This window comes from Lithobates pipiens, unplaced genomic scaffold (genome assembly GCF_037356315.1).
Source record: "Lithobates pipiens isolate NorthernLeopardFrog02 unplaced genomic scaffold, aLitPip1_a1.2 Scaffold_16, whole genome shotgun sequence".
In the NCBI taxonomy this organism is placed as follows: Eukaryota; Metazoa; Chordata; class Amphibia; order Anura; family Ranidae; genus Lithobates; species Lithobates pipiens.
The window spans coordinates 482,578,513-482,601,540 of record NW_027507748.1 but is presented as its reverse complement, the minus strand read 5'-3'; the positions used below and the strand labels follow the sequence as shown (position 1 = coordinate 482,601,540).

General features: G+C 40.9%; 1 protein-coding gene across 1 annotated transcript in view; it reads right to left on the bottom strand.

Annotated features, from left to right (window-relative positions):
• TGDS (TDP-glucose 4,6-dehydratase) overlaps window positions 1–23,028 on the bottom strand; it is a 39,677-nt gene that overhangs the window by 7,374 nt on the left and 9,275 nt on the right. Inside the window, exons 3-8 of the mRNA XM_077483044.1 lie at window positions 15,757–15,825; window positions 15,376–15,466; window positions 10,375–10,517; window positions 9,027–9,125; window positions 3,734–3,793; window positions 1,145–1,188 (exon numbers count right to left, since the gene is read on the bottom strand). Of these exons, the coding sequence (XP_077339170.1) occupies window positions 1,145–1,188; window positions 3,734–3,793; window positions 9,027–9,125; window positions 10,375–10,517; window positions 15,376–15,466; window positions 15,757–15,825 (506 nt within the window). The remainder of the gene's footprint in view (window positions 1–1,144; window positions 1,189–3,733; window positions 3,794–9,026; window positions 9,126–10,374; window positions 10,518–15,375; window positions 15,467–15,756; window positions 15,826–23,028) is intronic.

The following is a 23,028-nucleotide window of genomic DNA, read 5'->3' as shown; positions in this document are numbered from 1 at the left end:
AGTTTCAGGGGGTCCATTAAAAAATATTTACAGTTACTATAAAACCTTCCCCCTTGTCCGAATCAATGCTTTCCTACTGAAAAAAAAAGTAAAGAAAATGCACTCGGCCACTGCTTATAGCACCGATTGCTAAGCATCTCTTGACTTGTTGCTGGCCCATATATACCATAACATTTGTATCATAATTCTCTGCACAACTAGTAGTAAGAGCAGTACTGGTAGATTTGAGCAGAATTAACATAAGATGATTGTATCTCATTTTTGTAATGCGTGAATCTAACTTTTTGCATGAAAAAGGAGTGAGTTTTTTGTTAAGACTGTTTACTTTAGTCAAACTTAGTGTATGTAATTTATGTATGAGGCAATCAAATAATATAAAGTACATATATTCATTGTATGAAAAATTGTGTTTATATTTATGGGGCGATGGTCCAAAGCTTTCATAAGATTGTCAAATGGGGTCCATGACTCAGAAAAAGTTAAGAAGCACTGAGATTTCCTCTCATCTCCAGTTCATTCTCTAGGATAAGACGTAAGGGAAATCTCACAAAAGGGATTTATTTATTAAAACTGGAGAGTGCAAAATCTGGTGCAGCTGTGCATGGTATCCAATTAGCTTCTAACTTCAGCTTGTTCAATTAAACTTTGTGAATATATTAAATAAATAAATAAATCAACCCCCGTGTACATTAGAAGCTGCTGCAAGGAACCTATTGCTTGCAGAAAATGAGTACTTACTGGGGCAGGCTGCTATGTAAGCTATGTACAGCACGCTGCTACCAGTTATGATCTGCCTTGCATCTCACAGAGAAACAGAGACCTACTGATGACATGATTGGATAAGTTAAATATGGTAATATGGTAAATATCATTAGCTTGCTGGTGAGCGGCTGGAAACTGGAGAAGGGAACATTTAAAAAGAAGGCGATTACACTAGTTCAAGGGTATAGTTTCAGTAAATGTGAGGCTAGAACAAAAATAAATATATAAAAATTATATTATAATATATATATATTTTTTTTTTTTTGTGTCAAAGACACAAAGAAAAACAGAACAAAAAAAAAAAAAAAAAAAAAAAAAAAAACACACAGGTTTTTCTATTGATGCACATTAAAAGTCACACATTTTGTTCATGGGCTCGTACCATTTTCTGTTACGTTGCAGCAAAGAAATAAACTTGGGTATGACCTGAGAACAAAGAAAACAATGCTACATCAGTACATGTTGAAGGAAAAAATTGTGATCCTATTTAATAACATTATAAACTTACAAAAATCAGAACAGCGAATGTTTAAATCTATGAAGCAACAGAATTTGTGGCTGCCATCTGAAAGCCATATTTTCAAAGCGGTGGTACTGGACATTCTTTTTCCAACTGACAAATAAGAAAGAACCTTTTACACCACACACACACACACACACACGCTGCATTACAACTTCTGCCAAGATGGCAAAAGTTTAGTCTAGGTTATGACAGTGAGGAAAGGGAATGGGGAGATCGACCTGTATACTCTTGGATAAGTTAAACAAATAAAGGGCAATTATTACCCAAATTAAGTCAGTTTAGACTCGTAAGAACGGGAAGGATTAGACTACTCTTGCATGACTATTGCTTTTTAAGGGATCAATAAGACACAATGAATTGTTTTGTTGTATGATGGCTGATTGTGTGCTTATGTATGCACCTTTGGCGTGATCAGATTCATTATTGAACCTGAGGTTCAAACTTGTGCTTAGAAGATTTGTCCATTAAAAGGTGTGCAAGTCTTAAAGCAGAACTAATGTTACAGAGTAAAACAGTGGAGGAGATTTACTAAAATTAGGAGAGTGCTAAATCTGCTGCAGCTCTGCAAAGAAACCAACCAGCTTCCAGCATTTATTGCCAAAGCCTAACTGAACAAGCTTATGTTAAAAGATGGTTGTCTACTATGCACAGCTCCACCACTCTGAGTGCTCCCCTTCTCCATTGTGAGCAGGCAGGCTCACAGCAGGTCTCTTTTGCAAAAATACATATCTGCTTCTTCAACGCCTTGGTGCCAGGAAGAACAGAATGTCCACGAGCAGGAGTCTGGTCATCCAGTGCCGGCCGAAGACCCCACTCCTGAAAGATGCCGATTAGAAGATGTTGGTGCAAGCAAGGTAACTCCCAGATGTTGCAATGCTGGAGTGGAAGGCAAGAATTTGGGGTCTGCAGTTCTGCTTTGAGATTAGGCTTCTTGCTGTCGGCAAGGGAGCTCATAGATGTTGCAGTGCTGGAGTGGAAGGGGACTATTAGCAGTCTTCAGTTCCGCTTTACAATTAGGCTTTTCCCTGACCACAGCAAATCAGGCAGCACAATCTCTAGGAGCAAGGCTGCTTTATATCTTCTGGTAGGTGACGACTTAAGAAATTAAATATTTGATCAAATATTTATGTTTGAGTGACATTAGGAAATAAAGAATATTTGCTAAAAGCATTAGTGAATTACTGGATTTAATGAACGACAAAGAAGAAGAGGTCACTGTCTCATGAAAAATAAATCTACTGAATGAGAAATGTGTCTTTAGAATTCAGAGAATTAAACGGAAGGGTAAACAAAAGTACCATAACCTGTCAATTAGGCATGTATTAGCCTAGCGCACACTTGGGCATGACAGAGTTGTAATTTGACAGGGTTATTTCAGGACCCATGGAGATAAAAGAAGCAACAGTGACTGTAGAAACAGTAAAGCACAATTAACATCACATAATGGCATTGCTTCATACTGTTTGACTTAAGTAAAGACGTGGTGAGCGGGCAATAAAACTAGAATTACGGAAGAGAAAAACAGATGTTAATCATGTTGTTCAAATTTTAATGCTTCCACAGAGTCCCTTAAATTGCGATATAGAAACACACCTTACCACCCCTTGTCTTTGCAAGGGAGCAGAAGACACTGAACTCTAGACTAATTTGCAAACATATTATATGAATATTTTATAGCAACATATAGAAAAGACTATGTCAAAAATTATAAACACAGATGTGCAGGAAGCGAGCCAGCCAAAGCAATAAACTAACCACTAACCTGCCAGCTATAATATATTACCCTCATAACTTGCAGTAATAATGAGACAGGTTAGAACTTTTCATATGTAAGAGCCGTAAGTATTGTGCTTCCACAATTTCAAAATTGTCAACTACAAGTATATGCCTAGGGCAAGATATATATCCTATATTCCCATGCTCTTCCCTCCTGAAAAAAAAAAATGTTGTTTTATTTACTCTGTAATATCTGTTGACAACCTTTCACACTTGCAGTACTCACCACTTGCAGCGTGAGTGTATAAATGAGCATAACAAGTCAAAAACTGCCTTTAATGAGTCATTGCTACCCAGAGCTGGCCCTGTCTTCTCAATGGAAATTAGGTAAGTTACACAGGAACACACAATGGATATGTCTGAGTGATTTGTAGTGGCAGAAACATGACTAGTGCAGTAGACTAAGGTTAAATAATAAAGAACACAGACAGGACATCTCTGTAAAGGATCTCATGTCATTTAAACCATGTCACAATTAGGGCAATGGGCCAAGTAAGTCTACCATACCATATTCAATAAAAAAATAAAATAGTATTTTGTGAGCTTGTGCCATTATATAATATATGTGTGTGTGTGTCAACCCCCTTTTTTTTTTTTTTTTTTTTTTTACTTTAAATGACTTGAAATATCAGACATAAGATGTCTTTAGGTGTAGACTTAAGAAATACTTACTTTTTCTGGATACTGGTGTGGCCCATAGACATTGCTACTTCTGGTAATGATAACTGGAAACTTTGGGCAAAACAAAACAAAAAATTAAATAACTGGTGACGTTTGAGACAGTTACTCAAAATTGTTACCAACACCTGAATTAATCGATATCAAGAGATACTGCCTACATGTCCCTTGCAACGTCATTCTACAATGATGCCCTCATCCTGCATGTCTTTGACCAAATGTCTGAGACCTGGGCACTATTAACATTAGTGCCAAGCATACGGTATTGGTCTATAGTTACGTTTTAAATCTTATGTTTAAATTGCTGATATTTTGCCTTCCCTGGTTTCTTTTGATCCCCTTATCAACATTCTAATGAAAGTTTTAAATAAAACATTTCTGTATTCATGACGTTGTGTTGTCATCACCAGGTTTCGGTTTTTCTCTATGCAAGGGGAGATGGAGATCATGGCTGGTGCGAGGAGCTGGCAGGGGGCTGTACATAGCTTTCTGAAAAACGACACAGCATCCTGCCTCAGTTATCCTCTCAAGAACTCTAAGCCCTAATGCAAATACTGGGTTTGGGAGGAGTTGTGCAAATATCAAAATGCCTCAATGAGTGGGTGTCAGTCTGAAAGTAGGTTTTCTGAGGCAGGCAGACAACCCCATTAAACACCCACATGATACTGAGCCTTTATGATTGAAGGCATGAAAATCTAACGAATGAAAGTGGTGGGTGGGGGAAAAAGCTCCACCCTAGCATATCTAAACCTTGACTTCAGGGAAAGGAGCTTTAGACAAACAATACACGAGGCCCCCTAGTTACAAACATTTGACTTAGAAATGACTCCTACTTACAAAACTGAGGGAGACAAAAGGAAGAGAGAAAATCTACCCCTAGGAAGGGAAATGCACTCCTTTAAGGGCCATTATGGGAAAAGGTACCTCCACTGATGCTTTATCAGCAAGGCTTGTTTCCACAACAGCCCCAAATTTTCTAAATCCAATTGTCATTGGGACAAAAACTGAGGCAACATCTTCTGAATGGGGCACAGACAGCAAAACAAATGTTACAGGGGTGTTAACCCTTCCCTATGCTGTCCAAAAAGCTTAAAAGTAGTTCTTTTGGCTGGAGCTACACTTAAAAAGTCTACCTGTTCTGACTTACAAACAAATTCAACTTAAGAATAAACCTACAGACCCCATCTTGTTTGTAACCCGGTTTGTTTGTTGTATGTCCAAAAAGAAAAGACCAGCTGTTCAACAGCAGGAAGCTGAAGCTTAACACTCCTAACCTTGGGCTACAGGAAAAAAAAAGAAAAAAAGAGGTTCATTGCAAGGAAGGATTTTACAGCCCTCACAGCATAAAATCTAAGTGGACAGAAAGGAAGGACCATTGGAGGAGGAGAGAAAAAATAAAGGATACCAACTCTGAATCTGTCTCAAGGATAAAAGGGTGGGCAGGGATGACGATGTACCATAATCCAGACTGGTATGCAAGAACACCTAAACTTGGAGGAAGAGAAGGGCTCCTTCTAGGGTGTGAAAGGCACACTCCCGTCTGCCTAGACATTTACCAACAATAGGATTCACGATTCTTGCAACATACCCCTGAAAACAGCAGCATTCTCCACCAAAGGAGCATTGGGTAGGAATCCTAGTGCTATTACTAGGGACATTCTCCTGAAAGAAGACAGGATAAAGGAAGGTCTCTAGGGAGACTTCCCTAGAAGACTGCATTTGGGACATAGAAAAAGGATCTTTTCCGCCTCTCCAGGGATTAGGTCCCCTGAAGGCCTCCATGTTTACACTATTCCTCTTAGGGGAAGATCTGCAGCAGGTTAGCAGCTTGCCCTAGCTGGGGAACCATCCCATCCACCACCAGGGACTAGTGAAAAGTCTCTTGGACATGTTGGTCTAAGGAGACCACCTTGGTGTATTGGCCAAGTTCCAGACTCCATAACACAGAACATAAGTGCAGAATCTGAAAAGGAGATCACATGGGAAGTGGAGACCATGCTAAAAAGGATCCCCTCACAACCCCATAAACCTCCAAAGGGGGTAGTAACACGTAGTAAAAATTAAAAAAAAGGGGGGGGGGGATTTGATCCAAAAAGGTCCACCTGGCAATCGGCCCAAGGCTTCTAAAGCCTGGTTACCCAGCAATACATCTCTTGATAGGACCTTCCATTTTGCTTAAACTGGTAGAATCTAGGAAACTGACTCTTCACGGTGGGCTCCCTGGGCATTTCACAATGAGAATGTCAGGAAAAACATTGGGGCCAATTCTGTTAGCAGGGTCGGGAACTGTTGGAAGTCACTAAGTAGTCAGGTCCTTACTAGAGAACAGATCGGTAGAATTTCCTTTGATCTTGTAGGACCAAGATGTCCCTTAGAAGAGGGATATGACAGGATGAGAATCAAGCAACCTCTTGAGTGGTAAAAAAATTGTTACAGGAAGGAGCTAAAACTTGAGTGGGATACCAGTTCCAAAGACCAGTTCCTACCAAAAGTAGCAATCAGAGGTCCTAGGGTCTGGGGAACACAAACAAACCTGTAAAGATGCACAATGGGGTGCAGGACAAAAGGGTGAAGAGGGGGATATGGAGGAGGTGCCTGACTCAGGGTTCTTAATCGGAAGGCTACAGAGGGAGATCCAAGCATCTAAAAACCTGGTAGGCATCTGTCAGGTGACTCAGCCACTTGATGCACAAGTGGGTGTGCACCTTCATGTGGAGGGCTGAATAGAGGGGAAAGATGACCTTAGGCTTTGAGTCCTGTAGCTTGAATGGAAGGTAGGTTCTAATTTCCTACGAGGTAATACAGCTGTAGCAGCTGAAAGAAAAAGAGTGGAGTTCCTACAGTAGGGGCAAGCTTTCAGTGACATTGCTAATGATAGTGTCAACAGCAGGTATGAAGAGACAATTTTGTCTCTTGAGGGGCAATCAAGTCAGATGTTCTTTGCCCGTATCATCGGTGTCCCAGGCATTAGGAAGCCAAAGTGATCTACATATATGAATGGACATCAGTCACATGTGAGACACCAGCTTAAATGAATTTAGGAGGCCATCACAGGTGAAGCACAGGGCTCCAGACATTTGCTCCAAATGTTCCATGACACAAGTGCCTGCCCCTGTGATGGAAGGGATTTAACCCACTGAGACATGGCTTGACAAGTCAGAGTTGCTTTCAACACAGAATGGAGGATCACTCCTGTTGAGACAAGCTTAGATCTACAGTAAATAGGAAAATGAACTGCTTGTTAGTAAAATCACTAAAGCCAAGAACACCATCAATCCACTTGATTGTACGCTTGTTAGGGTGGATGACAGGAATGTCTACAGTAGGCAGAGACCACTTAGTAAAAAATTCCTTATCAAAAAGGGAAAAAGCTTCACCATGTCCTCAAAAGGGGCCCAGAGTCCTACAGGTTGTTTCCATTCTTGACTTAAAAGCATGGTGTAGCGTTAAGGTGTCTGCAGCTATAGAAGCTCTAAAAGGCTCTATGCCTAAAATAGCAGGCTAGCCTAAATGTAGGGGAGCACATAGGGCATTGTGATAGTACATACTATATCAATCAGGTTAGAAACAACATTATGTAATTCAGAGTCATCTGCAGGTGGCTCAAGAACAGTTTGAGGAGTAGACTGTGAGTATTTTGAATCAGAGATGATAACAGGGGCCTCAGGCAGCCTCAGCCAGAAGGGTTAGTGCTAGACTCTGATCATAGTTACGTTGGAGTACGTTTAGAGCCTCTGCAAATAGATTGCTCCAGTAAATGGGCACAAACTGACAAAAAGTTTGAAGTGAACACAGAGGTCCTTGTGGACACAGGCAGGCCTCAGCCTCACCCAATGGAGCTGAAGAAGACACCGATGAGGATGACCCTATAAACAGATGTCCCAGGTTACAGCCCTCTTTTTTTCTGGGTCTACCAAGTAAATGCCCCCAGAACTACTAGGAGAGTATGGGCTGAAGTCACACATTGCAACAAGACTGAGAAGACATGTTGCACTGTGTAGAGGAAAAAAACAACTAGACCCAAAGTGAGGCAATATTTCACATACACATGAACCTAAGCAGATGGTGCCGATGAGGGCTGTAGGTGGCCAGAGGTGACCTGTCACAATAGGTAGACAGTGGGATGAGACCAGATAATCCACATAATGCTTCAGAAGCAAAAGTAGCTAAATGTTTGCAAAAACAAGTGCAAAGCGCGTGTTCACCACTTCAACTAACTGATTAAATAAGCACTCAAGTGCCTCAGCCTTACTCCAGTAAAATAAGCGATAGCGTGTGCCAACTTTGAGGTAGCTCCCAATGCTTCAACCACACCAGCCTTACACATGAGGTAACCAAGTCACTATAGGCAAGAAGTAAGACGAGACCAGAGACTGGTAAATCCCGTAGTTGCTTCAAGAAGCAGGAGCTAGATGGTGCTTCCTCCAAGCTGAATGGTGGAAAAGCAAGTGTGAAATGCATGCAACCCTCCACCTAACTGATGACACAAGCACTCGAGTCCCTCAGCTTTATCATTTACCACAGCCAAATCAGCGGTGGCAGGAATTTTTAGTGCGCAACTGTAAGGTAGCTTCAGCCAGATTGGCCTTACAAAGCAAGTCTTCATAGATCTATGAGCCTACAGTGAACACAAACTTGAATAAACTTTCCTTGATATTCACATGGCTCATCATGTGATGCCTCAAAAAAGCCAGATTATCAGCACAAGATGATGTTAAGCAGTGGGCTGCCATGGGCAGGTAGGCTGTGCATTTCATAGGCTTTTAATTTTAAACTAGCCTGTGACTTGCACCCAATTTTTACCCATGTTTGGGTTAATTGTATAATATCTCTGACAGCTGTTAATGATATGATACAGAAGAATATATAATGCATATGCCATTTGCAGCAAAGTGCAATCAACATGATTTTTTAAGAAAGTAAAGAAAAACTTTTGTTGTGAAGCAGACATTGATTAAACCCAACAATTCTCATGAGTAGGAAAAAATACCACCACAGATGCTATACAAATACTAAACGGCATCCATGTATTTAACTCTGGGCATATTACAGACTGCAGCTTCATGGGGTAAACAATTATACCATGAAAGAAATGAATGACAGCTGGTGTCTTGCAGAGCAGGTGGGACATTCTGGGCTCCATCCTAAATACATCCAGCAGTATAAATAATCATTTCACACTTCACAACATATGGCTGTGTGATGCTTCATTTACAGACATACCCCACTGAATAGAGCTAAGACTCCCTGTGCTAATATAAACTTGGCTCTCATATCGCCTCCTTACCTTGTATCTTTCCCAGAAAGACAGCACAAAGCTTTCAGCAGCTGCTTTGGACGATGCATATGGATTTGTTGGCCGTTTTGGTGACGTCTCATCAAATTCCTAATGAAATATGAATTTTTAAATATGCCAGTGATGTGGAATAATGTTCAGAACGCTGGTCAAAAAACATGCTATAATAAAGAGATTCATTTGCATAATTTTGCACTGGGAATAAAGCAATTCAAATGTTCAAAAACTCTGCGTACTCCAATGTGACCTCTAGCCATTTAAAATGTGTACATAAAAGGATGATTCATTAAGTTCAAGAACATAACTGCAACTCTAATGCTCCCTAAAGAAACTGAAAACAGTTTTGGCAGGGTGTTAGCCATGAACCTTTTAAACCCACTTGGGCACATTTACATACATTTTCTCAATACAAAATTGAAAACAGAAAGTTTCTGTTGGAGTGGAGTACATTTCTATTGCATGTCTTGTCCTTCTCTGCCCTTCACAAACTGTTCTTGCCTTTTTTTTTAATCTTTAGGAATTTTGAAATAAAATTATATTCAGGTAAGGATCTTCCAGGTGAAGCTATAAGAAAAGCTTTAACTCAGCACCAAAGCCTTCTCTTGTGCATTGGAGTAATTGTAAATACGCAATACTGAGCTCACAGTGTACGTTTGAACAGATGTCATTCATGTTGTACCACGTGCGTCCAACTAGCATTAGGCATCTACTTGCTTGGACCAGCAATGAAACTACTCTTCTTTGAGTGCCCCATAGCAAGCCGCTTGCTATGGGGCAATTGTGTGTGCTCACTCCTGAGCCTTGCCCCCACTCCCTCGTCACTGGCTCTGACAGCTATGGGAGCCAAAGGCTCCTGCTGCTGTATCAGAGCCAGAGGAGTGAGAGAGCCAGAGGAGTGAGAGAGCCTCAGCTCTTGTGCATATGCTGCATCGAGGATGAGGCTCGGGTATACATTTTTTTGGGTGGTGGTGGCTGCATGCAGAGAGTTTTTTTTGCCTTTACAACCAATTTATGTTTAAAAAAAAAAAACCTTAAAGCTTTAGAACCATTTTAACACCGTTATGCCTGTGGAATTGTATTGTTGTCCCAACCAAGTCCACTGCCTAATGCCAGTTAAATGCATGTGGGTTAACATGAATGCCAGCTGTTCATGGGTATTGAGTAAAAAGGCTTGAAGGATTGCCTGGTGCACATTAGAAAGCACACTAAGGACTCTGATTTGCATGTGATTTGCATGTGCATGGGTGCTATATGTATATCAAAATGTGCAAACAATTTTAAAAACAAAAAGACTGACTGTTAAAAAAAAAAATTACACTATTATTAAAACAACTCTTACCTCAACAAGACTACCCCCATAGACTTCATCTGTACTTATGTAGATACATTTTCCAACCCTAGCTTCATATGCCGCATGAAGAAGAATGTTTGTACCATATGTATTAACATAGGCAAATTTAAAGGAATCTGAAAAAGACGAATCTGCAGAAAAAAAAAAGTTGACCTGTGTTGGTATCTAATCTTACCACACCTTAACTCTTTAAATAATTTCACAGAAATAGGCAAATTCTACATAATGATCTAATACAAAAGCTGTACAAGGCAGAACTTAACCCTTGGGTGGTTCAGTGGGTATGCAGTTGGCTAGAGGATAGATATCAGAATGTGGATGTAAATTAGTTTCACTCAGAACAGAGAGCAGTCACTAGTGGTTTACCACAAGGCTCTGTACTGGACCCTGTTCTATTTAATCTATAAGTGATATAACTAAAAGTTTGTTGGGCAAGGTATTCATTTTTTGCTGATGATACAACGGTGTGTAATACGGTTAATATCGCTGGAGGTGTCTGTAACATGGAACAAGATTTGGCATTTCTATAAGATAGGTCAAAGCAGTGGACATTGGGGGTACAGTGCTGGCCAGCACTACAGAAGCAAATGATTTGGGGGGGGGGGGGGTGCTTATTTCATATGATTGCAAAATGAGAAAAGAGTGTTACCAGGCAGTGGGAAAAGCGAATAGAATTCTAGGATGCATCACTAGAGGGATCACCAGGAAGAGGAAGAAGGTTCTGATTCCCCTATAAAGATAGTGGGTCCTCATTTAGAATACTGTGTCCAGTTCTGGTGACCTCACTTACAAAAAGATATTGATAAGATAGAACCAGCTCAGAGACAGGTGACAAAAACAGTGGAAGATAAAAAGATATCGAGAGTGACTTCAGGAACTTAATATGCACAGTCTAGAGGAAAGAAGGGAAAGGGGATACATGACAAACCTTTAAATACACCAAGGGGGTGAATAAGGTTCAGGAGGGCAGTTGTTTCAACATGAAACCAAAAATCAAGAATACGGGGACATGACCTCAAACTATCTGGAGGAAAGTTCAAAACTGATCTTAGAAAGTATTATTTTAATGAAAAGGTAGTTGATGCTTGGAATAGACTTCCAGCAGAGGCAGTGTGACAGTCAACAGTAAATGAATTCAAACATGCTTAGGACAAACAAATCTATATTTAGACAAAAAAACAGAAAAAATAAATAAATAAATAAAACCAAAATCTATGGAAAAGTAGAAAAAAAAAAAAAAAAAAAAAAAAGCAGACTTGATGGATTACCCTGCTTTTTTTTGCTGTCACTTTTATGTTTCAAATGAAACAAACAAAACATACAAATAATTACTATATAAAAAAAACAACATGCATCTGTGGGAATCTGTTTTTTCTTCACTATATACGGTCATAAAGACAACAATAAACACTGTGCTTCAGGGCATTCAAGCAGCATTTCAACTCCAATCTTCAAGCACAATTGTTCTTATGGCACGGATGTAACCAACTGATTTTATTATTGGGAGAAGCCGTCATGTGATCTGTCTTGGTTCTAGCCAGAGGAAGAAGACAGGACTGGTGTCAGCTAGTTATTCCCTTATTGGGTTCATTTTTACATAAATTACAACTCCACTTTTGAGGGGAAAAAAATGCCCTTCTTGGTCCATTGCATACATTACAAAGTGTTTTTTGTAGCAAACATCACTGCCAAGTCGTTGGTATTGGAAGCCTCATGTGTAATCCACTAATAGCCTCCATTCACTTCCAGCAGTGTTCCTAAGTATCGAGTGGGTTATTTCTACTATAGTTCAAATAATCAGATCCAATGTTGTGATAGGACAAGAATTGTTTGGAACAGCAGTGAACCATTCATATGTGCAGGGAATTATATTTAGGGGGACTTATTTTTTTGGGTCATCTTAGAAAATTATAATTGCCAGAGAAGTGCACTAGAAATGTAATTTTTATTAAAGTGGCCCAAAATGAAAAATGAAACCAGAGGGAGTCTGCAAAAAAAAAAAAAAAGGAATAATAAAAAAATAAAAGTTAGTAATAATAATACTCACCACACCAAGGGATAGACACTCCAATTTTTACTCCCTTGTGGAGCTATGGTCTCCGAAAATGTGTCAGTGATATAGCAGATTCCAGTTGGAACCACCAGCATGGCAACCAACACATAATATTTGCAAACTAACTTACCCATATCTAGGGCATGTGTTTTTTTGTTTTGTTTTTTTTAACAGAAACGTTTTTATTAGTGAAAAAGAAAATACAGCGTCATTACATCTTCATCATTCATTTGCAAGGCACATGTTTGCACAGATCAACAGATCACACTATTTTCCTGAAACATTACAGAGAGCGAGTAGGCGAGATACACCTAGGTAAGGCTGGGAGAAGCTTATCAGAATGGTAGACTATCGAGGTTTCTATAATAGTCAATTCTGGACATATCTTGCAAGTATGTAGAATGGAGGAATTAGGTGTGAGGAGAGGTTATATCACAGGTATGTGGAGGATCGGCAACCTATTTTCCTCTACCTACATTTCTGTTCCTAGACAGTGAGTGCTCAAGCTTTGACCCATGCACCCCATACTTTATCAAATTTTTGCGGGCACTTCCGTCCCTTATACGCAAGCTTGTATATAGGTAGCAGACAGAGTCCACTAGTGTGTGTGCCATTGAGCAGTCGTTGGGGGAGATGTCAATTTCCAATTTTGTAGAAGTACTTTTCTGGCATAGAAAGACAAGTAGAATAGGAGTCCTTTATGGTTGGAATGGGTTATCGAATCTGTTATTCCTAAAAGTAGCACCTTAGGATCCATTGTTACCGTGAGGTCAGTGACTGTGTTAATTTCCGTAAGTACCTGTACCCAATAGTTTTGAATAATGCTGGCACTTGGGGTATGTATCGGATTGTGCAGGGTATATTCTTGCTAAGCGCTGAGTGGTATAGTATGCCCTGTGAATAAATTTGAGTCGGATAAGTCTATCCTTTGCAGAAATTACCTTGGGAATATAATGTTGTAGGACTAGTTCCCATTCTCTCAGTTAGAGAGGGAATTTCTACCCTCCACGACTGGCATAGGGGCAACAAACCCACACGTCAGTCAAAGATATAGGGAGGAAAGGATCCTATCCATTACTCGAGAGGTAAGAAACCTCTCTATCGGATGTGGCTCTACCGATATGTTGCTCGGGAATTGCATTTGGGTTGCGTGTTTCAGCTGTAGATACCTAAACAGCATCCACGAGGGGAGTTGGTATGTCCCTTTTAGTTCTGGGAAGGAAAGAAGGATCCCAGCCGGCATAATTTATTGGATCTTGGTCACTCCATATCTGGCCCAAACATTAGGGTCCAGTATGGTGCGAAAGTGTGGAAGCCTGGGGTTACCCCAGAGTCGAGTGTGAGGGGAAACAGTGTTAGCCGCCCTAACTGTAGCAGTGACTCTATCCCACACCTGCACTGTAGTCTGCATCGGGGTAGTGGCCTGTGGACTGGCTTTCATCCCTCTATAGACCGTATTTGTTAGGGCGGAGTAGGATCCCATTATGGCCGCTTCGAAATTAACTGCAGGGTTGGACCTGGTTTGAGTGAACCACCATCGGACAGTGACTAGAACCGCTGCCCAATAATATTTTTTAAAACATGGCAATGACAATCCTCCTTGAGATAGGGGAAGTTGTAGCTTGTTCTTGGAGATTCTTGGGGGTTTTCCTCCCCAGACAGAAGAGGAGATTATCCCATCTAGTTTATGCAAAAAAGCCATAGGGATTGGGACTGGGGTATGCCTAAAAATAATAGAAATTTGGAGAGGAAAGTCATTTTAATTAAATTAACTCTGCATACCAGGGTTAGGGGCAGTGTCCTCCATGTCTGACATTTAGTTATTAGGGTCTCTAAGATTGGGTATAAGTTTTCAGTTAAATATTGGGAAAGGTCTCTGGTAATCTCAATGGCCAGATATCTAAAGCGAGACTCTCTTGTAGGGGAGACCAAGATGACGATGTCGGCGGGAAGGCCGAGTCAGAGAGTAGAAACAGATTGGATTTCTCCCAGTTAATCTTAACTTCTGAAAATGTACCTAACTCATCTATAATTTTCAAAGCGGACACGAGGGAGTCAGTGGCGTCTCCCAGGTAGAGTAGTGTATTGTCTGCGTATAGTGACACCCTCTCTACCTCGTTGAGCGAAGGAGAATTGCCATAGGCTCAATGGCCAGGGCAAGCAGACCTGGAGAGAGGGGGCACCCCTACCTTGTGCCCCTGCAGAGGCGAAAGGGGGGGGGGGGGAGAGGGTGCTATGTTTGTGTGGAGCTGGCTTATATTGACGTCCGTGCCTTTGCCTGGCATAAAGCCCGTCTGGTCCCCCTGGACTAGGGAGAGTATCACTGCATTCAATCTGTTGGCCAGTATCTTGGTTAGGATTTGAGCATCAACGTTTAATGGAGATATGGGCCTGTAGGAAGAGCACAGCTCAGGGTCTTTCCCGGGTTTGGGTATGACAACTATCACAGCTTCAGACACGGAAGTTGGGAGGTCATTGGATTCTAGGGTTTTGGTAAGTGTTGAGTGATAGTGTGGGCCTATCACCTCTAGGTTAGTTCTATAAAACTCAGAGGGGAGTCAGGGCTTGTTTACTTGAAAGTACACTTGTCACCTTTGAATGGCTTTGAAGGTGAACAGATGTAGAAGGTGAATAAAAATGACATCTTCAAAAGTCTTTCATCCCCTAAAAATCTTTGCTTTCTCTTCTATAGACAAATAGCCCACCACTGATGAGCTTTGCTACTAACAAGCACACCAGGCAATATGAAAAGTTCAAGAAGGGTTTGGCCAGCATTCAAAATTTGCATAGTGGATTGCCCCAGGATTTGAAGCTCTAGGTCTAAGAGGTGCTGGGGAAGGTCGTTGAAGGCATGTTCTTGTGTTGTATTGATGCAACCATTCAAGAAGCTTTTCAGAGGTGTACATTAAAAATGTATTAAAGATTAGCACACTTACCTACATGAGTCTGGGCAGCAAAGTGTAGGACCACATCTATATGTTCTACTTCAAAGAGGTGTTTTAAAAAATGCACATCACAAATGTCTCCCTGGGGAACAAAATGTCAAAATTAGATCACAAACCAAGAGAAAAGAAAAAAAACATTCAAAGTAGTTCAATGATAAACAAGCTGAACCACCTGTCAGTACAGAAAATATAATTAAAGTTTGTATATTGTACTCACATAGTGCAGATGAAAGGAAATTCCACTTTTAGTGGAGTTCAAAAGTTAAACTACGTCAACTGCCATTTAATGCTGAATGCCACCATCCAATTACAACAGGATACCCTGTGAACTAAATTGCATGTACAATGTGCATGATGTGGTTGGTGCCATACCTGTATAAACTTGTAGTTTGGCCTATCCGAAACTGAATCAAGGTTTTTCAAGCTAGCACAGTAATCGAGCTGAGGACAGAGAAAAGCGATTAAAAACTTGAAGTTTGTATTTAAAAAAATAAAATAAAAAATACTGTTGAAAATGTAAAAAAAAAAGCAAATATTATATTTAAAAATATAAGCTAAGGACTATTGTATTTGATCCTGTTCAGATTTATATTTAAAAAGGCAGCATAATAATACCAAACATACTAGAGAGTTATTTGAAAACCACTGTTAATGGTGCAGACTGACTCATGACTTATTACCAGTAAACCCCGAAAAAAGTTTCTGAGGATGATGCAGTATGGCATGGGGAGATGTAGTCCAAAGCCTTTTGCCAAATTCATTAAATCCATGTTAAAATTTTTATGGTTAGTACCAATGTGTGAAAAAGAAAACAGAGTTAGGTGTGGCGCTGTTCATTTAAAGAGCTTAAATAATTAGTGATATAATGATGTGCCTAGTACAATTAATATAGCTTGTGAAAAATAAAAATAAAATCTATTGTATGTAATGATATAGATGTAGATGTAGAAAAATGCAGAAAAAAAAATGCACAAAATTGTAGTATAAGATGTGATACTACACACAAAATTATAGTATAAGATGTGATACTACACACAGAGTGCACAAAATTAATCCATAGAAAATGGTGAATAAATATTGAAAAAAAGTCCATGATTGCGTGAAAAAATTCAAAATGAATTATAAATCTCCAACGTGATCAGATGTTTAAAACATGAATATACTAATACAATGTAAAATTTTAATACAAAACAAATATAAAAGTTCATAATCCCAAAAAGATTAAGTAGATGAAAGTGCTTTGTGCTGGTAAAGGAAAAAAAAAAACCCTGCAGTCATGGTCTACTGTATGGCACCCCTATATAAAAAATAAATAAATCAATAAATAAAGCAACCACACTATCAAAATCCCCCCCCCCCCCAAAAAAAAAAAAACAAAAAAAAAAAAAAACACGCACAGCACCACTGTAGTGTCCTCTACACATCATCCTTCCACTATAGTGTCCCCTGCCCCTGATTGCTGTGTCTTCTGCCCCCCCCCCCCCAAATGTAGTTTCCTCTGTCCACTTCACCCCCACCCCACACTGTAGTGTTCTCTGCCCCCACAGTCATGTTCTGTACCCCCCCCCCCCCCCAACGCAGTGTCCACTGCCCCTTCACATCAAGCCCCCACCACTGTAGTCTCCTCTGCCCCCTTCCCCCCACAGTGGTGATCCGTAACCCCAATGCTGTGTCCTCTGCCCCCCCCCACATTGTAGTGTCCTCTGCCCTCCTCTCCACAGTAGTGTTCTATAACCCCCTCCCCCAAATAGTGTCCTTTGCCCCCTTCACATCACCCCTTCCCCTCCATTGTAGTATCCTCTGTCCCCCTCCCCCCGCAATAGGCTTCTCTAACCCCTGCAACACAGTGTCCTCTGCCACCATCACATCACCTCCCTGTAGTGTTCTCTGCCCACACAGTAATGTCCTGTACCCTCCAATGCTTTGTCCTCTGCCCCACCACATCAACCCCTCCCCCCCATAAGTCTCCTCTGCCCCTTTCCTCACCCCAAACAACAGTGTAGTCTGACCCACTTCACATCAAGCCCCCCCATAGTATCCTTTGTCCCACCTTCAACAGTGTACCCCTGCCCCCAACATACACACAGCACTGTGTAGGTAGCACTTACCTGCCAGCTTGTGTTATTCAGAACAGAGAACAGAAGACAGCATAGTGCTGGGTGGAAGGAGGGAGTGGGAGCTGCCAGCGTTCATAATAGCAAGCTGGCGATTGGTTGCTAGGACCGCCTAGTAACCAATCACTGAGCAGCTCCTGCTCCCGACTCCTGCTCTGCAGTTAACAGCAGAGAAGCATAGGTTGTGGGAGGCAGATCCGTGGTCACAATCCACCTGCCAGTATTGACAACCATCGGTATACAGGAACGATAATGATAGCAGTAACAACCCAATGCACTGCACATACATTTATTTAGGATTACTAAATCTCCATTCAAAGCGGAAGGCCACCTGTAGTATTAGGAGGAGGAAGCAATACTGCAGACTTTTGAATGCTTGTTTCCTTCTCTCTCATTGTTGAATATGGGCCAAGAAAGATCTCACAGAGAATATCAGATTCACAAAGCAGAAATACAAAGGGGTTGAGTTAATAAAACTGGAAAGTGCAAAATCTGGTGCAGCTCTGCATGGTAGCCAGTCAGCTTATAACTTCAACTTGTTCAATTAAGCTTGGACAAAACAAACTGGAAGCTGATTGGTTTCCATGCACAGCAGCACCAGATTCTGCACTCTCCATTTAAAAATTTTTTTTTTTAAGAAAGAGCTATCTGAATAAATCTGCTATAAAAAGGTATACCACATGTCCAAAAATATAAGAATGGAGAAACCCCCTAGACGTGGGACTTTATAGGTACGACCATGTCAACATTGTATAATAAATGTTATATTTTTCTATCAAAGAAAAAAGTACATAATTACAATAACAAAAGAAAAAAAAAAAAAACACATAGATGGTCAAGGATGCATAATAATATACAACAGAATTGCAAGCTATTTGGGTAACGATTGGGATACTCTCATGTCCAGTTATTTAAAAGATTTTGTCAAAAATGAGCCGATTGATTAATAAATTAATCTGTTCTTGAAATTGACCAGAATTCTGGAGAAAATATCCTCCATTGTCTGGCACATTAAATCATTTGAGGATTACCTCAGGGATGACACAAACCCCCTTGGACTTAGAGTCCAGATTTTCCCCAATTTCTAGGGACTTGACTCTGATTTCAAGATTGCCTGGGAGAAAGTCCTACGGACCTGTTCTAGATAAATGACGCAGCTACTTATTGGGGAGTATGGTAGACGCTCCAGGACTCTCGATATGGAGATAGAGAGCACCTGTTTGCAACTCCAAACATTTAATACCCACAAAACATTTGTAGAAAGGGAAACTAAACTTCAGAAACATCTTGAAGTTTTTAACAAAAATATCCTGATTAAAAAAGATGGTAAATTTGGTAGGGACAAACTGGCTTTTCAGGACAATAGGGCTTATAAGTGGAACACAGGTCAATTACAACAGAAAAATAGGTTTAACAAAAAAGAACACTATGCGGTAATTTCTCATTCTTCATCCAGCCTATCTTCCATTTCATCGCAGGTTTCAACTAAGAACAAGAAAACTCTTTGTACCAATCGGGGTCGTGATCACGTGCACGGGACGAGAACCAATAGTGAAAATCCATCTGGACCACCTTTGGTGTCAGGTAGGGCCCCGATGGCTGGGATAGGCATTTCCGCACCTTTATCCTATCCTCAAGGGGACAACACTATATCCTGTCCCAGGCACTTTTAACCAGCACCAGAATAACCCATCTCACTTAGATGGAGAATCTGGACGATCTACTGTCAAATCCCCTGCACTTGATCACCTAACCAAGATCAATATAATAAACCTTTCATCTTATACACTTTCCCTGGAAGAGTCACAGATTCTCCAAAAGGGTCTAGGGTTCTGCCCTAATGCAAAATGTTGATAAGTTTGAACTTGTCAAAGATCTTCAACTTTTTGCACGAAAACTCATGTTAAAAAATATGTATCAGAAACCTGGGGGAAACAATGATCTTACGCCCAGTGTGAACAGGGCGATTTATCAATTAGTCTCCCTATTGGAGGAAAATGACACTACCGATCTTATTGATTGTATTGACTTACCTCAGGTGCTCTCTTTGTCCCTGGAAGCTACAGTAGGTAAAACCAAAGATACCCTCTCAGTATCTAGATTTTAAAAAAAATCTTCGATGTTCCCACCCCAGAGTTCGAATTCCAATATTGCAACCTTTTTAAGGTTGGTTACTGGGGAAATTGACAAGTTATATGTGGGTTCTCCCATAAGAACCAACTTTGATGCTTCTGAGAGGAAGGCTCTGAAATCCCTTAGTGAAAACACATCGATAGTAATTAAACCGGCGGACGGGGGGGAATATCGTTCTATTGGATAACACCCAATACGTGGCTATGTGCTCCAAGATTTTGAGAAAGAGGAACTGGTACAGAAAGAGAACTTCTGATATAGTCTGAAAATATAATTTAGAGTATTACCAACTTGTTCATCAGGCTTACTCTAATAAAGTAATCAACCAGACTACATGGAACTACATCAGAACAAGCTTTCCCAAAGTACTGACCTTTTATTCACTACCCAAGGTCCATAATGATATACCTAATCCTACGGGCAGACCGATAATATCTGGTAAGGGTTCCATTAGTGAGAATGCCAGCAGGCTCATTGACGAGCATCTTAAACCATTTGTCACCGGTTTACAATCATACGTGAAGGATACTATCCACTTTCTCAAAATTATTGAGAATCTGGTGATTCCCAGGGATGCTCACCTTGTGACTATTGATGTGGAGGCGCTTTACAGCTCCATCCCCCATGACAAGGGGGTGGCAGCTGTGAAGCACACCATTTATCAATGTAGTGATGTGAACTGGGGATACAACAAATTTATTTTGTCTCTTCTAGATTACATCTTACATCACAACGTCTTTACCTTTAATGGCGCCCACTACCTCCGGGTGCAGGGGGTTGCGATGGGGACTTGTTGTGCCCTATCATATGCCAAACTGTACCTGGGGGAGTGGGAACCTTATGTTCCTGAATGATGAGGACTTATCAATATACACAGACCACTTTTTAGTGTGGTTTAGGTATATTGATGAGATTTTCACTATTTGGGATGGCTCATTGAAGTTATTGAGTCAATGCCTGGCAAGAATGAATCGCAATGAATTCAATCTTGCATTTACTATGTCCTCAAATACCCACACCATCTCATTTCTCGATGTTCAGGTATCCAGAAATGGGGATGGTACCCTTGGCAGCAGCCTTTATCACAAAGAAACCGCAGGGAATAATATTCTACATGCTTCCAGCTTTCACCCTGAGACCTTGATCAGGTCTATACCATATAGTCAATATTTAAGGGTGAGACGCAACTGTGCGGATGATGCTACTTTTAAAATGGAGGCAGATAAATTGAGACGTAGGCTTCTGATGAGGGGGTATTCTAATACGTCACTCAAAAAGGCATTCCGACGGGCCACAATTCGAACCAGATAGGACATTCTCTACTCTCAATGACCCCCTAATCAGGATAATCCCCTGAGAATCATAACAAAATATTGTAATCAACATGTTGATATCCATAGGATTGTTTCAAAATATTGGCATACTCTTAAAATGGACCCTCACCTTGGTCGTTTAATCCCAGATGTACCTCTCTTCACCTTCAGGAGGGCAACGTCTGTTGCCTCCAGATTAGTGAAGAGTGAATATAGGGAAAAGGAAGTAAATGAACATTGTAAATATAAGGGCACTTTCATGTGTGGTACATGTGGGTACTGTCGATACATGAACACCACTGGGAGCACCACTTTGCCCAATGGTCAAATCTTCAAAGCTCGCCATTTTGCGAACTGCCAGACCTGTGGGGTGGTGCATCTCCTTCAATGCGATTGTGGCTGTTTTTTTATATTGGGAAAACAAAGCTCCCCTTTTGGAAGAGAGCCTATCGCCACATTCGTAGTAGGCAGGTCTGTAACCCTGACCTGCTGTTGGGGAGACACACCACCCTAGTCCATCAGGGTATCTTTCCCAGGGTTAAATTTTTGATCCTGGATTGCATCCACCCCAGTTCGAGGGAAGGAGACTGGAATAAGAGTCTCCTCCAGCACTGCGGTGGATATATACCTTGAAGGCTACTTGCCCCCCTGGCCTTAATGAGGCCGTTTGTTTTAGACCTTTTTTGGAGGGGTTTAATTCAGGAGGGATGGAGAAGTAACTTGGGTCTGCCTTTTTGAATATGTCTGTTTTCACCTGGTCTAGTGGGAAGATGAGCTTTATTGCTGCCCATTGGGCTTTTTGCATGTAGATCAGGCCTACTGATTTTTGTATCACACTGATGTAATAATGTAATCACTTTTTTTTTCTTCTCCTCTTGATTGTATCCGTGGCTTGCCATTTTTTTTTTTGCTCTATGTGGCAGAGACGCTGACGCCGGGTTCTCCCTTATCCCTCCCCCCATAGATTATGTATACTGTTTTGATACATTTTGGGTTTCATCTATAGTTATAAGACCATACCTTTTTACACCTTCTCCTATCCTCACCATGTATGCCCGGCATGGGGAGATAGTCCCCTATTGGGGCTTACAGTTGGGTGGGATTTTTCACCTTAACAGCTGGTGTTATCCCTCCGTACTGGTTTCCATGGCTACATATGCCATGACTCTCCGCGCCGGTGGGATGTCCCTGCGTCGTGCCCCTCCGCTGTGCTGCTGCTGCGACGTCACTGCACTTGTGGCGCAGGAATGTACTGGCAGTTTCAGCTGTGCCAGGCTTACTATTTAAGCGCTGATTTAGTACAGGCTAGGCAGGGCTAGGAGACGGATGCTTACTTTAGGTACTCGTGGGAGCCATGCTTTGGACCCAGACTGTGCAGGTAATTTACTATGTTTGCTTAGCTACCATTAACATCTGTTGGGTTTGATGTATTTTCCATCTAATCTGGACATGTTATGCTATATATAGATACATCTGGCTCTATTATTTGATTCATTGTAATTCCTTTTTGGGATTTAGTTTTTTCTCTTTACCTGCCAGCGGGTTTAAATTCTTGGGATCCCAGGGCCTCTGGTGCATCCCTCTCCATTCTGTTAGTTGCCTGTAAGCGTCATCACTATTTGATTAAGGTGAGGTTGCAATCTTGGAGTGTGTCGTGCACCTCTCTACGTACAGCTATTTTTATACATTATAGTTAAGTGTTCTTACATAGCAAGAGCACTTACTGTTTTCTCACATATATATTATTATTATAGCCAAATTTACCACCCTAACTCCTCCCAGAACTTTTACACTACATAGACAGTAATATACCAAAACGTGCGGATTGTTCCCGATTGGTGTGCTATTACTTTGTGGAACATTTCGCCGAATGGTCAAGAAATATCGGCGTTTTTGCGGCAAAATTTGTCCCACAGGAAGGAATGGCGAAATGTTCAAAACTAGAGTGGGAGGTGACAAAAGCTGACAACCCCATGAACAACCAAAACATTATGACCCACTCCAGTAGGTGGAGGCAAGAACACTTCACACAATTTCCCCAGAAATTGTAGCTTTTCTAGTTGTTTGATTTTTTTTTGTCTGCC